At 40.8% G+C, this 15529-nt stretch overlaps 1 protein-coding gene across 1 annotated transcript; it reads left to right on the top strand.

Moving 5' to 3' along the window:
• Window positions 1–9678: 9678 nt before the first annotated feature.
• On the top strand, window positions 9679–14878 carry LOC118772085 (beta-galactoside alpha-2,6-sialyltransferase 1-like). Its single transcript, XM_036520341.1, has 5 exons — window positions 9679–10153; window positions 10345–10442; window positions 12262–12357; window positions 13102–13276; window positions 14625–14878. The coding sequence occupies exons 1-5, from the start codon at window positions 9679–9681 to the stop codon at window positions 14876–14878; spliced, it is 1098 nt and encodes a 365-aa protein (XP_036376234.1).
• The last annotated feature ends 651 nt before the right edge of the window (window positions 14879–15529 follow it).

Genomic DNA, 15529 nt, shown 5'->3' with positions numbered 1-15529 from the left:
ATATCCAGCTGTATAAATGGACAACATTGTAAAAATTGTGAGAGTGTCTGCTAAATGCTGCTTTGGGCATGGTGGCTCAGTGGTTAGCACTGTTGCCTCACAGCAAGAAGGTCTTGGGTTTGAATCCTGGCCGTCCCAGGTCCTTTCTGTGTGGGGTTCTCTCCGTGTTTGCGTGGTGCTCTGATTTCCTCCGGACATAAAAAGACATGCATGTTAGAGTTAATTCTGCTGTCAGTGCCCTTGACCAAGGCACTGACCATTAAATGCCAATAAAAGGATGAAAACATACAGCAGGCTGTGGGGAGACTGCCGATATGAGATGTTACAGGGGTAACGAGCCGTATAAGTGAGTGTCGTCCACAGGGGTAATATAAAACAGGTAAAATAGGAGTGAGGAGCATTATAGAAAGACCCCCTCAGAGTTAATCAATCTGTCTAGACAGTAATTAAGAGCCTTTGACAGGCAGCCTGCTTTTATACGTGGTGGCAGACTCTCCCTACGGTGAGAAGAGACACTGCATCGTTTCACGGGGCCGCGCTTGCAGCAGGCAGGGTGGGGTCTGAGGGACAAAGTGAGCTGTTTGCTACGCCACACCACCGCATATCCAGCCTAATTAAAATCACACTCACACACATATAACTGCACACACACACACACACACACACACCCATACACACACACACACACGCACGCACACACCCATACACACACGCGCGCGCACACACACACACACACACACACACTCATACGCACGCACACACACACACACACACACACACACACACAAATATATAATTTATTTTATGAATGTATATCCAGTACCAGTCAAAAGTTTGGATACAACTTTTATTCTTTATTTTTTACTATTTTAATAGTGAAGACATCAAAACTATGAAATAACACAAATGGAATTATGCAGTGACCAAATATAATATTTCAAAAATGTAATTTTTTGGATAGAAATTCATGCATAGGCATCAACTTCACTATTTATATTTGCCTAAAACCACATTTCAAGCATTTAAGTCTTTAGATCAAAATGAATGCATATTTCCCACTAACTTAATCAGGTGTGATACAGTTATATACAATTGGTATATATATTATATAGTATATATGTGAATATTTTATATACCTACAATGTATAGGTGAAATTAATTCTGTTATACAAATATTTATATTTGTACATAACATACCGTGGTCACTAGATGGCGCTAATGACGAAGACACGGAATAGATGAAAGTTTTGGAAACCCGGAAAAAAAGAGCAATAACGTGACACAATGATTTAGACCAATGCTGCATTTTGTGATCATGGTGACTGTTAAATACGTGAGTACTAAAGAAGCCTGAGATTAGGGTTGTCCTTTTTTTTAGTTTTTTTTTTAGTTTTGTCGCGGAAAATTAATCTTTCCCGGGACACGAATTGTCTCGGTTTTTTTTTTTTTTTTTTTTTGCGAAAATGTACTTCTTATTTAGAATTTCATAGTTTCAAATAAAACTTCATTTGGTTTCCTTCTACTGCTATTCTGTTTTCTTCCTGGTTATGTTTATACATCCAATTTGTGCCCGTAAACGGGTAAAAACGGGTAAAACACAGCGACGATTGGCCATGTCTATACTTTTATTTGATTGGTAACGGAAATACGAAAGCTTACCTTATTGCCTAGCAACTGCCCGGGCTGTCGGTCTACCGCGCGCACCCACATCCAGGACCCCGCCGTGAGTTCAGTTGGTAGCTAGAGGTAACGTTATTATTATTAGTATTAATGTTTTTAACTTTCTATCTATTTTGTCGGTTTTGTGAAATGGGGGGAGAGGCGGACGAGGAAGACGACAAAACAAAATCGGACGAGCCACCAGCGTCAAAGAAAACACGATTTACAAAGTCAGATTGGGCAAAAAGACAAAACTTTTCTGAATGGGTAAGGCCCACCCAAGGAGACCCGTTCTCCGCCAACTGTTTTGTGTCCAGCCAAAATTTCAGTTAAGTATGAAGGAAGAATAGCGCTGGAAATCCTGCAATAACAAAGAAGCACCAGAGTTTTGTATTAAGCAAACGCAAAAAATCTAGCCATTTTAACTTTTATGACAAAAAAGGTTCACCGGAGGAAGGCAGGATAGCAATAGCGGAGCTTAGCACGGAATGCTTCACGGCCACAGCTGCTTATCTACGGATTGTGGCAATAAAGTAGCCTAAGTGCGAAAAAGAGGTGAGAAATATCAGTGTTAGGTTGCCCAAATTCATTAAGTTAATTAGTTGTTTATAATCTATTATAATACATCTAGTCATGTTTTCATTTCTAAAGGGAGTATACCTTTGGACATATGATTAGATTTTATAGTAGATTATAATTAGACAGTATATGTTTACACGAAAAAATCTATTTAATGTAGTAAGGGACAGCAGTAGACAAAGGAGTCCAGAGTGGGTGCAGCTGCGTCAGGACAAATATAGGTAAGAGAGGCAATAGGGAGTCTTACAACTGTTAACGTAGTATATTTGCAAATTTGGTTTAACCCCCCCCCCTCAAAAAAAAAAAAAGAAAACTGCCATTACCATAACCGTCATCATTTTCATATTCGTTGTCATAACCGTCACTATTACCATCATTGTATTCTCTGCCTTCTAATAATAGCAATCTCAAAGCTGAGAGTTGTGTGATTATAACAGGCATCCTAATCTAATTCTCATGACTTTGGGAATAAAAGAGATTCTATCCCCCCTCCTTGCTGAGACTGACTGCCCTCTTCAAATTATTTATTTATTCATTTAATTATTAATTTGGCAGATGCTTTTAAATCCCTTGTGGCCCACAAGGTCACCAGGACATGGTGTATCTAAGCCCATATTTGCGGGTGACAATGTAGCCTAGTGGTAAGGAGCAGGGCTCCTCAATGAAACATTGCTGGTTCGATTCCTCTCTGGGGCACTGCGGCTGTACCCCTACACAAGGTACTTAACCCACAAATTACCCAGCAAATATCCAGCTCTTTAAATTGATAAAATGTGAAAAAGAGTGTCTGCTAAATGTCAATAATGTAAAGTACTATAATGTAACACAAACCACCATCACCACACATAGGTGCCACACCACACATAGGCCCCAGCTGAGCTGTTCACTGTGCTACACCAGAAATAGATATACTGATACAAAAGCACTGCTTCAAAATCTTCCTCTAACGGACACAGCACAGCTTTACTGATTCAGGAAACATCCACACACATGTCATTCCAATATTATGCAGGAATGGTTCCCTATTTAGGATCTAAACCTACAACATTCTGGTTATAAGTCTAGTCTCCTCGTTGCCAGGCAAGGGCGTAGGAGAGAGTTTGATATTGGTGGGGACACAACTTGCAATTAATTTTATGTCTGTATACTTAATGCCAGTCCTTAAAGAAGCATATATCTTGATTGAAGAATAAAACAATATCAGGGTGGCTTGAAATAAGAAGGTATGCAGGTGTAAACACCGCTTAAGTGCTTTCAAGAAAAGCTGCACACCTCTGTTACTACTAAGCTCATCTTGACATAGGAGATGCACATCTGGGGCAGATTTTGCCCAACATGAAGGCGTGTCACCCAACATTAGGATGTGTCTGATTAGGCCTATATATAAGAAGAGTCATTTTCCTCGTGGAAATGGAAAGTGTATGATACTAACCCACATAACCAAATGTCACACTTTGATGTAATGAATGGTGCATGCCATCCAGTCACAGCAGAAGACTGCCAAATATGGATTACGCACAGAGCAGACAGGTTTTCCCTCCCTGTATAGCCAGGGAAAACAGGTGCAACGTTGATGAAAATCTGTGGCCTTGAACAACAGGAACGCATGGAAGTACAGTACATACTGTGTGTACGGTTTTTGTTTAACTTAATTTAAACATCTGCCGTTTTTAAAACTTAAAATGTAGACTTAATACTGTGGTGTTTTCTTCAAAAGTTGGGTCACATAATTCTCCCACCGGTATTACTAGCTAGCTAGCTGATGCTAACTTTACCTCAGCAACAGGCCTATGTCAGTGACAAAACAGCTGGCTAGCTAACGTTAGCTTGTTCATTAACGATCGGCGAAATAAGTAACAAGCTAACGTTATATATGAAAATTTATGACATTCTCAAACAGAATAGTGTTCAGTCGTGGGCTGCAGAGAATTTGATAGAGTCCTTGATTTGCAAAGGCGGTTGCCTCGTGAACTCAATGTTTTTTAGTCCAGTGCTTTTTAAACGACCGCTGTAGCTAGCCGTGTTGTCTCAGTTAATCTGTGTTAACGAGCGGGAGTCCTGAGTTATCTAAGAAAATAAAAGCCTGTTTAATGGGTTTACTGTGCTTGCTGTCGTCGTTTAACATGAATTCAACGTATCCTGAAATCAAATTTTATTTAACGAACAGTTGTTTGAACAGTAACTAGCTAGCTAATAGCCTAGGCTTCAATCGCTGTTGCCAAATTATTCAAAAGATGGCTAACGTGAAACTAGTTGCTAAGTAAATCCACACACGCCTATCACTATCATCTACTCTACCATACTTAGTCTTTACGCCAAAAACGATCTAATGTCTGTTTTCTTTTCCCGGGGAGCGGGTGCAATATTTGGCTTAGGTTCAAGTTGATTGGGCTTTTTGATAATGATCCAGTCAGTAAAAGTGGCGCGCTCACAAAACGTGATCAGAGAGAACGATATTCCATTTCCAAATTAAACTTTTAATCTAAATTTGCCAGTTGTTGTGAGACGACTACAAATAATGTTTTTACTCAAAATAGGCCGCACAAATATTGGGGGGGGGGGGGTTTCGTCGTTGTCCCCCGGTTCCTGCGCCCCTGACTTAATCAGACTGAATACATGGCCAACTATGCACAAACACAAAAGATCAATAACACATCAAGGGCAGAAATGACAATGTCAAGAGTAATCATTAACTGCACTGATTAAGGTGACCTCTACCATTAGGAATGGGTACACATGACCGTGAGGGTGTGCCTGCCTGTTTGCCCCCTTAGTCACTAGGCTAAAAATACCCTCACAGAGGATTGAATTGGGCACCAGCTGAAAGCTGGGAATGGGAATGGCTGGCACCAGCTGAAAGCTGGAATGGGAATGGCTGGCTAGCTGATGGGGCGACCTGATTGGACATTGTAACTTTAGGGGCGTGGCTGGAACGAAGGTCTACTGGGAAATCATTCTGGTGGGCATGCTGGCTAAAGCGGGATATGCCATACCCACATCCTCTTTGATGTTGAACAGAAGCCTGAACAGATTAGACAGGGGAAGCCGGTCAGAGCTGGTTAAAGCTCGTGTTGAAGCATCTGTGCTATGTCATCATCGTAGGCAACAGTTAGCCTCACGCAGTGAGAGCACTCTCCTCAGAGAATCAGGCATTTCAGGTGAATCATGGTTACCTGTAGGGATTTACTGTCAGTTTCTTGTTTTTCCTGATATCATCCACTGTTCCTTTAGTGTGGTTGGAGCCCGCTAGACTGCATATCTGACTTCAATCGCAGAGGAAGGACCCTTCACCTGTTAGTGGAACACTGACTAAATATGACCACAGAACGCAAACAGGAAACATGATTTTCTGTCTTTGAAAGTGTGGTACCTTAATATCATTACAGAGAGGCACTTGTTTCAGTGTGGTCATATCTGTAGGTTTAAAGGATATTAACATATATAGGAGTAATTAGTGTATTTAGGATATCTCTTATTGGACATTTGAAAGGGGTTGAGGCATACAATGGCTAGAAACAAAACAGATGCTAACAGCCAGATAGATTTCTCCACTGCATCTATATGCATACAGCAACTATTATTACTGAAGTAAAAATAATGTATGATGCAGTGCACTCTACTTATAAGAAATGTTGATATAAGAATGGTAAAAAAACTGTGACAGAATCAATTCCTATACTAATACTGTTTAAATAATACACTCATATGAGTCAGGCAATCTACTTATACCAGTCAATCTGGGCTCGCCTACAACATGGAAAACAGCCCTCAATGTAGTTTGATGGCACATCATTAAAGAAAAAAGGCAGTTAGAATCTGAACACAGCATGCCTCTTGTCTCAAGCGTATTAAGAGAAGGACATAGCATGTACAAGTCTTTGAGAGATAAGCTGTGTATATTAGCAGAGCACCAGAATGCCAGTGGATGTGGGTCGAAATAAGAAAGAATCTTTCTAAAGATTAAAAACACTAGACTCTTCAGTCTTATGACCAGTGATTAAAATTCATTTGGGGATTCCACGGCCTGTACTGTCTAAGATGCTGTCAGTACCTAAGGTGTCTCATCCTGATAATGAGTGCAAACCAGTGAGGTGCCACAGTGCCAATTATCATCCAGAGACTCAGAAATAAGTATATGAGATAATTAATTTTTTATGCTTAAATTTAGCGGAGAACATTGACCGCACTACCTCATTGTGGCTGGGTTCAGCAGTTCATGGGCTCAAATCATCATATTTTTGCCTCATTTGGTAAGGATTATATAAACATACTGAATATATTGTTCCATGTATGAAGAACTTATATAAGGACATTACTTGATTTATTATGCAGAAAAAAACATTTAATACATAAATACCCCTCTTACCCCAAACTTGGAACTCCCCTTTTAAGAATCATCCGCTTATCAGAATCAAATTGCTGTGGACAGATCTGACTCTGTACAAGTATTTCTAAAGTTATGAAATTCATGATCAGTGTAATTGCCACCTTTATACAGGCAAACCATGCTGAAACACCCAGAGCCTTTTTCCTACTGAGAGACGTTGTCCAGAAATTTTCAGAATTTTTGAGGCATCCTGAATTTCGGACAGCCGATACCAGCATGGTACTCCTCTCCCCGACCCTTGTGCCCTGCAATGTAGAATTCAACATCTGTGCTCCTTGCTATCCATAATGCACCATAATGTGCAAAAGCAATAGTATTTTGAACTGTAGTAATATAAGCTCTATCTTTTCTCTTTGGCAAGAGTATTCTTCATTTAGATCCAATCATAAAATCTTGGACGGGGAAATAAAATCACGTTACGCACGAATGGCATCTGTTTCCCATTGCGTCATAATTGGCCACACTTATGACTAAAAACACCTGGCTTGATGGATGCCTCTGTGGAAAAGCTACAACAGGTACCGAGCATCACAAGTGCGTTCTCTTCCCTCCTGAGTTACTGCGAGGTAAAGTAGCCTTACTGTTGTAGTACTTCTTCGCACTGGTGGGTCAGAAGAGCTCGGGGGTCCAATTCCTCATTATGTAACCTGCAATGAACTTTTTTGTTACCTGACCCCATATTGACCGTTGAACGATTCTCAGAATTGTGCGTTTTTTATTTCTAGTTTCAGCTTGGTGGAAATTAACATGAGAAGACATTCAATATGAATCAGAATCTGGAAAATGACCAATAAGTCTAAGGCTGTTTAGAAGACTGCTGAAGTAATTGTTGGCAACCTCTCGTAAGCAGTAAAGAATTACCTCCGAATACAAGAGAATTTGCATCCTGTTGTTTTCCAAACAATTGTGATAAACCGTACTCTACCTTCTCCTTCTAGGAGATTGAGATTTACCGTTACGCAGCTGATTTCTCTAAATAGATTTTTCATTAGCATAATCATTTACATTATATTTACATTTATTCATTTAGCAGACGCTATTATCCAAAGCGACGTACAAAAGTGCACCAATAATCGGTATCAATGGGCAGGTAATACAGTGTCTCGTAACGGCATCTTGAATAATTCTTTTTTTCTTTACAAATATGTAATGATTTCATTATGACAATATTCCTTTCCGTTCTCCATGTCATCAGCCAATGTACGCTAAAATGTAGGTTACATCAAAATTTATCTGCGCAGTTACAAGATTTAAAGTAACTCGAATTATGAATGGAATTTGTTCGCTAATGTTATGAATCAAACATGTACTGTAGCACTACCAATGGATGCAACGTATTAAAAATTATATTGTGGATGCCGCCATGGGGGACAGTGATGAATCTTTACATTTACTGCGTGGCTGGTGATGCATATGAGAACAGCTGTACAATTAACGTAACATTTCGTTTCATATATGCGCACCCTTTCACAAAGTTTAGCGTAAGTCCTGGTTTTTACAGCCCTTTCATTTTCACTGATCGATGCTCTTGTTCTCTTTACAGATAAAAAGACAATAACAAACAACGTTCGTAGCGCCTATAAAGAAATATTTCGTATTGTGAAGTCTTATAAAAATGAATTTGTTTGCTTGTTTTGCAGCTCGTCGTCTGATTAATAAGGTTCTGAATTTATAACTCGTGGGGGAAACAACAGATCAGCGTTCAGTGTATCAGCGTTAACGGTAAACTCACACAAAATATTTTTTCTGCTGTTTTTCTACTGTCCAGGCAAGTGCAATTGATTGAGTGTCTTTTGGGGCATTAGCTAACTAGGCAAATATTGAATCAACAACTAGCTCTGTGCAAATGTCGGTGCAGTGTGTTTCTGCAGTTTGCAAACTAGTTATGCAATTTTTGGGGGGGTGTCTGTATTTCAGTTGTCAAATGTTTGGACAAAATCCATTTTTGTGAAAGCAAGAATGAGGCACGTTTTACTGAATGCCATAACTTTCTCAGGCCATTGGAACATTTCCTTTGAAAACCCCACCGGAAAGCTGGGGTCAGTTAGATTTCAGTTCAGTCAATTGAGGGAATGAACTGAAATTCATTAACTGTAAATCAATAATTTACCATTCAGTTTCTGTGAATATTTTTTGTTTGATATTTATTTTTTGTTTGATATTTTTGTTTGTTAGATTTAAAAACTCTTTTATCCCTACTTCAATAAAAATTTGAAATGGTGGCACACGTAATAGGGATGCAGTTAATATGATATGACCAATTTCCAGTTATAGCGCCTCCCTGTACTTTTTTAGGTTTTACTATTTATTTATTTATTTATGTATCATCAGTGTATGCTTCTATCTGTCTTTTTACTGTATGTTTTTGACTATTATGTTCTTAAATATGTTTTTGTTCCCTGTATGGACGCAGCATGGGTGGAAGCCCAAGCCAAATTTCCAGTGTGGGACAATAAAGTTGATCTTGAATCTTGAATCTTGATGAATTGATTTACAATTCTCTTCCTAAATTGACTGAATTGAAATGTATTGTCATTACATTTGAATTGAATGGATACAGACTCATTCCAAGCAATGAGTACTATTTAAATGGGTATTTACTGTTATTTTCAAAGAAAGATATGTGTCATGTGGTAGTCAGAGCATGTAGAGCAGTATTGGTTAGAGGCCCATGTTGGGACACTGCTGTTGTATCCTGGCAGAAAGTGAATAACAGTTGTACTATAAGTTGCCTGCAAAAAGGGTATCCCTACAAATCCACAGAAAGAGTTTAACTTGACCTGGAAGCGTGCCCAGGCTTTTAAAAGAGTGAGTGACACCAGATGCCTCTCTTTGCATAGACTACAGACAGGGGTGGCACAGGGACCTTCCGGTTGGACGCTGTATAGGAAGGGTAGGTTGGCGGGTTTAAGATTTCATGAGTTAGAAAAAAAAATTACATACATTTTTCATCCTTTTCCCAGGTCAGGCTGTTTGCCAGTGTGAAGATTCCACCCGGGAGATAGATGAAATTTAGGAAGAAGCCGCACTTGATATTTTCCGTCCTCGTGGCGATGTGCCTTTTCCTGTATGCCTACCATTTGGTGGTCCTGACCCCTTCACCCCTGTGGACGTGGCTGGGTTGCGGCGGTGCCACCGATGTGCCCAAGGAGGAGAGCTTCACAGTGCCGCCGGCCCCCCCAGCGGCCGACGGGGGGGACCGGTGGTCCGTCTGGAATGAGTTCTCCGCCAGTGTCTCCAAGGAGGTTCTGCAGAGCCTAAAGGAGCAGTGGGCCGCCAACAGGTTCAGGGTCCCGAGGAACCTCACCAGGAGGAACGCCACGCTGGGCCAGGAGGACCTCCTCTGCGAGCTGAAGACCCGGGTGCCTCTCGGGACGATCAGGAACGGGGATGGGCCCTTTTCGGGAGACGAATGGGAGACAGTCCTCCCCGCAGAGGCCCTGGTGGAGAAACTGGGGCCACTTAAGACGTGCGCGGTGGTGATGTCATCAGGGTCCATCAGAAATTCCAGCTTGGGGGTGGAAATTGGTAAGTCATACCAATTAGTCTTAAATACATATGATATACTGCATCTAAGACATATTATGTTTGTCTGTGAATCTTAAAGTGAAGATTTACCCAGACCAGCTGTTTCTTTTTTATGGGAGTTGGTGCAGCTTGATTGCGGCCTCTGAGCTGCTGTTACCTTGCTTATTCCTGCACTTTTCCTGTTCTGTTAGACTCCCATGATGCCGTACTTCGCTTAAACGCAGCCCCGACTGATGGATACAGTGTAGACGTGGGGAACAGAACAACCATTCGCATCATCAATACCCAGGTAAAAAAAAAAAAAAATCATCAAACAGAAAGAACTTACCCTCAGATAAACATTGCACACCTCTAAATGTGTGTCAAGAATAGAGCAGTAGGGTAAATTCTATGCTTTTATTTCCTCTGGTCTTTTTTAAGATGATTTCTAATTCCTTTTATTTTTTGATTCCGCCATTAGTTATAATTCCACAGCGACTGTAAGCAGCATAATATAAAAGGAAGATACACAAGATTTTAATATTCGATGCATTCAATGGAAGTCAACACACATAGGGGTTTGGGGTGAGGATGGTAAATTAAAGCAGCGTTTCCCAACCCTGCTCCTGAAGGCACACCGTCCTGCATATCTTCTATCTATCCCTGCTCTACCTACCTGACTGAACTCATCAGTGGCACTTTTGATTAGCTGAGCACACCTGATTTAGTCAAGCAGGAAGGATACATAGAAGATATGCAGGACAGTGTGCCTCCAGGAGCAGGGTTGGGAAACACGGAATTAAAGGATCACACAGCAGAGAATTTAAATACGCATCTCTGAATGATGTGTCAAACACTGCTCCTTGTGGCCGCTAATGAATCTGCAGCTCTTAGGTCTCCAGACGCCGTGCAGAAGAGCGGTTCATCTACGTTTATTACCGCCTCTCTTTGTCAGTCTACCCTACACTGCCTCAATAAACCCAACCGCAGGGCAGGCAATTTTTAATATTTCCATATGTTCTCTCAATAAAAAATTGTCAATAAAATTTGTCAGTAAAAACCCTGGGTAAATGTGGGATTAAATTAAATATTAATAAGATTTTAATACTGTGTCCATACTTGTACATTTAAATACAATTACACACCAAAATGACAATTCGTGAATGACAGGACATGGAGGAATACAGGAAGCAAATTGATTCGGACAAGTGAGAGAGAGAACAAAACACACCGAAAGCACAGAAAACGAATGAAAATGAAATAAAATATGAAATTCAGCGCCGCAAAATAAAATAAAAACCGCACAATGCAAAAACGTTTTGCCTTTTTGGCTTCTGCTTGATCTCATTCTCTTTCTTACCCCAGCCTCTGTCTCCTTGTAAAATCAAGATTTTGAGTCATAAAGCAATTAATTACATAAATGCAGAAACCAGATCTTTGTGAAACAAGGACTGCCTGTGTACAGTGCATACACTTAGTGTTATTTTTTAATGTATTTCTTTATTTTTTTAATAGCTTAATCACAGTTTATTTTAAGAGCATGTTAATGCTATTAGGAAATGGATGATAGATACATTGCTAACAAAGTATCACTGATTTTTAAAGTAGTTAACAAACAGATGATCAAGTGAAGAAGTAATAAAAAGTAATTCTCCCTGGAAGTGGTATATCAACGTCCAAAATGGAAATTTTATCACTTACTTACTTCACACTTACTGTTTATCATTAAGTCACACTAAGCGAATAAATAGCTTAATATAAATAAAATATACACTTATTAATTATTTATTGAATGTTTCCTCACAGTATCAGAGTTACTGCTAAGTATAAAAGTGTGAAGGGTTTCAGTCAAAACTGGCACATTATCGGCAGGTCACCAGCGAGTGCTGTGTCATTTAAAATGTCAGGCTTTGCTGCATTCAATCACCTCAGGTCTTTTGCTTGAGGCAACTTGGTGGGCTTGCTTAAATCCAGACCATAGTCCCAACAAAGTGTTTCCATCCACACTACCTCTGGTCCTTGTGATTGAATGATTGAATGTGCTCCTGTAATATAAAGGTAACCTGCATGTAACATAAATGACAAAGGTGTCTTCCCATTTAACCCCTGAGTTTTCTGTTCTCACACAGGTGCTGATGTCTGCAGCTTTCCTCACAGATCCTCTGTACAGTACAGGAGCTCTCATAATGCGGCATCCTGCACCGTACTCCAGAGACCTCTATGCTGTGAGTACTCAATCAATCACGCTACTCCAAAGTGCAGCCTAGCCTTGCTGGCCATGAAATCATCCTGATAACAGGGCATGTCTTTCCAGAAGTTGGCCCAAACGCTTGACCTTGTGATTAGATACTGAAGCTGTGTTCTTCTGATATGGGTGGGACTTATCATGCACTGTCAATCACTGGCCCATATGAACCAATGAGCAGGCATTGCTCTCCATGTGGAAAAACACTATAATTCATTCAGTTCAGCGAGTTACCGATATCACGCTAGTTTGACCTATTTTTACGTCTACATTTACATTTATCCTTTTTGCAGATGCTTTTATCCAAAGCAACTTACAAGTGAGATAGAGTACAACACAAGCAAAAACCCACAGTCATTTTTAAGATTCCCAAAGCTTCACTGTATCTTCGCCAGCAGAAACAGACCCCACCACTACATCACATTATTGTCATTTAGCAGATGCTCTTATCCAGAGCGACTAACATAGGTCTCAATTTTATCCACTTATACAGCTGGATATTTACTGAGGCAATTGTGGGTAAAGTACCTGGACCAAGGGTGCAGCAGCAGTACCCAATGCAGAATTGAACCAGCAATCTTTCAGTTTTGAGCCCTACTCCTTTACCACTATGCTGCACTGCTGCCCCAAAACATGGATTCATATACACCATGTCCTGGTCACCCCACTGATGAGAGGTGTCATCCTGATGGGCGGGGTGTGTTTTTTTCCTCTCCTCCCACAGTGGTACAGGAAGTCAGACTATGACTTCTTTCAGAGGTACAGGGAATATCGCCGACTCCGCCCACAGCAGCCATTTTACATTCTGAGCCCATCCTTCCAATGGGACCTGTGGGACGTCATTCAGGAGAACTCACCAATGGACATCCAGCCCAACCCCCCCTCGTCCGGGATGCTGGGTAAGAACAGGGATAATACCCTAAAGTTTGCCAGTTCAGTTCCTCGGTCGGGCACCGCCGTTGTACCCTGGGGCAATGTGCTCCACCCAGATTTCCTGAAGGACTACCCAGAATCAGAATCAGTCTTCACTGGCCAGGTGTGGTTTAACACATACAAGGAATTTGACTCCGGTTCCAGTGTCTCTCGTAGTGCATTCACACTATGATTTACAAGGTGACAACAACAAATACCATCCAACAGCAGTGGAACAACAAACAACAAGGGTAGTGAAGGACACGTACACGGAATGGCGTAAGGATGGAATGAATGAGGTTCGAAGAAAAAAAAAATCTAGCAGTGTAAATAGACACAATGCAAAAATGTAAATCGCTCTGGATCAGAGCTTAGCAAATGTCATGCATTTCTGGTCTTTTCTGAAAACTGCACACTGTCCCAAGCTTAGATATGTGATTTCACACAAGTGCAGCCTGACCACCTCTGTGGCTTTCACTGGAGCTGTCTGTGTTGCTGAACCGGTGACTTATCCCCATCTTTGAGACCTACAATAATATAACTGTTAGATTACCTCTTTTAAGGCAGCTCTTCTGAGAGAGAACTGCGAGCAACATCACCCAGTTATAGCATTGTTACATCATTTAAACAGCATTCTCAGAATTATTTTCACTGCGTATTAAAAACAGTCATTCTCATAGTTTTCACCATAATTTGAGTCAAAGTTGCAAGTCTGGGCAGAACATTCCTTCCAATCTCAGAAAACAGAGACAAAGAGCAATGAATTACACATTGTGTCAAACCTACCAAAATCATGCATTCCAACAATATGCTATCAGAGGGAGTGTCATACTTGGCCCAGTTTGTTATTTTTACTGCTATAAGACAACCTTAAAGGCGATGCAGGGGGCAAAAAGGACTCAGTGCTGCCCTGTGCCATGGTGTTTCAAAACAAATCCTGGACAAATGATAAGGATTGTGTGTTGTTTAGTAAGGAAAGATAAGACTTGAGATCACACGTGTTTCTGGTAATTTAGAAATATTGCACCCACAACGATGGTCATGGAGAGGACGACAGTGTGTGATTGGGTTATCAGAGCACTTGATTTCAGGACACAAGGGGTGTAATGCAAAGTAATATAATGTAATTTAATGGTAGTGTGGAGTAGAGGTTAGAGCACTGGAATCCAGACCTGTGTGTTATAATGTTACTTTTTTCATTCAGTAATGTTGTAGCATGTGTGCCCTCTGCAAAACATGTTCACTGTCAGCCCTGGGTGGGAATGTCTTGTTGAAGAAATAAACAGTGAAAAATGAGCGTTTTCTTTGTGTTTCTGTGTTCTGAATGCTCTGAAGGCGTCGCCGTGATGATGAACCTCTGCGAGCAGGTCAGTGTGTACGAGTTCCTGCCCTCCCACAGAAAGACGCGCCTCTGTCACTATTTTCAGGACGTCTACAACTGGCAATGCACCATGGGACACTACCACCCCCTGACGTTCGAAAAGAACCTCGTCAAACGACTCAACAGAGGCTCGGAGTTTGACATCTACGCCCGCGGAAAAGTGAAGCTGCGTGGATTCTCACAGCAGTCGTGCCCCAAGAAGCTGTAACTGCAGTAAGCATAACACTTGTGACAGTGATGCTGATGTGTACATAGTGTATTTATTGCTATAAACTGATTTTGGCAGCTTTATTAAAACAGGCATATCAAGCATTCGTAGCTTGGCAAACCTTTAGATAATAAGTTAGATAATATTTTTATTTATATTAGAAACTCTAAATTAGTGCAAGTTTCCCTACATTTATGACCCCATATTACAGAAATTGAATTTAATTTGAAAGGGCTTTCCGTCAGCTGTCGAGTCTTATTCTTGGTTGTTTACAGTCATTCAATTTCATTCTGATTTGCTGTTACAGATATTACACGCATGGATTCCCGCCGCTTGCAAATCCGCTCAGGAATGCCTTCGAGACATTGGTAGGGTTCTTTCCACCCAGTCCCGGCTCCATGGGCGGGCATTGGGGGGCCCGGCCCACCCTGGGAGTCACTAGCGCCCGCCCTGGACGAGCCTGTCTGCGTCACCAACCCCACTTCCCACCAACCACCAGTCCTTGCTCGTTTGCACAATATTTTTTATCAATAGGCTACTATTATCAAAATTTATCGTTTTGTATATACATAACTCCTCAATAAAAATAAAAATGTGTTTGGTCTGATTTTTTAAATAACTTAAACAATTTTTATTGGTTTGTCGATAGCG

This window comes from Megalops cyprinoides, chromosome 2 (genome assembly GCF_013368585.1).
Source record: "Megalops cyprinoides isolate fMegCyp1 chromosome 2, fMegCyp1.pri, whole genome shotgun sequence".
NCBI classification, from domain to species: domain Eukaryota; kingdom Metazoa; phylum Chordata; class Actinopteri; order Elopiformes; family Megalopidae; genus Megalops; species Megalops cyprinoides.
This window is presented reverse-complemented; position numbering and strand designations above follow the sequence as displayed.

Excerpts from the sequence above, each read along its gene's own strand:
- LOC118772085 (XM_036520341.1), top strand. The coding sequence starts at position 9,679 with ATGTGCCTTTTCCTGTATGCCTACCATTTGGTGGTCCTGACCCCTTCA. Across the intron at positions 12,358-13,101 it reads ACTCCAGAGACCTCTATGCT|TGGTACAGGAAGTCAGACTA; the intron begins GTGAGTACTCAA and ends CTCCTCCCACAG. Across the intron at positions 13,277-14,624 it reads CCCCTCGTCCGGGATGCTGG|GCGTCGCCGTGATGATGAAC; the intron begins GTAAGAACAGGG and ends AATGCTCTGAAG.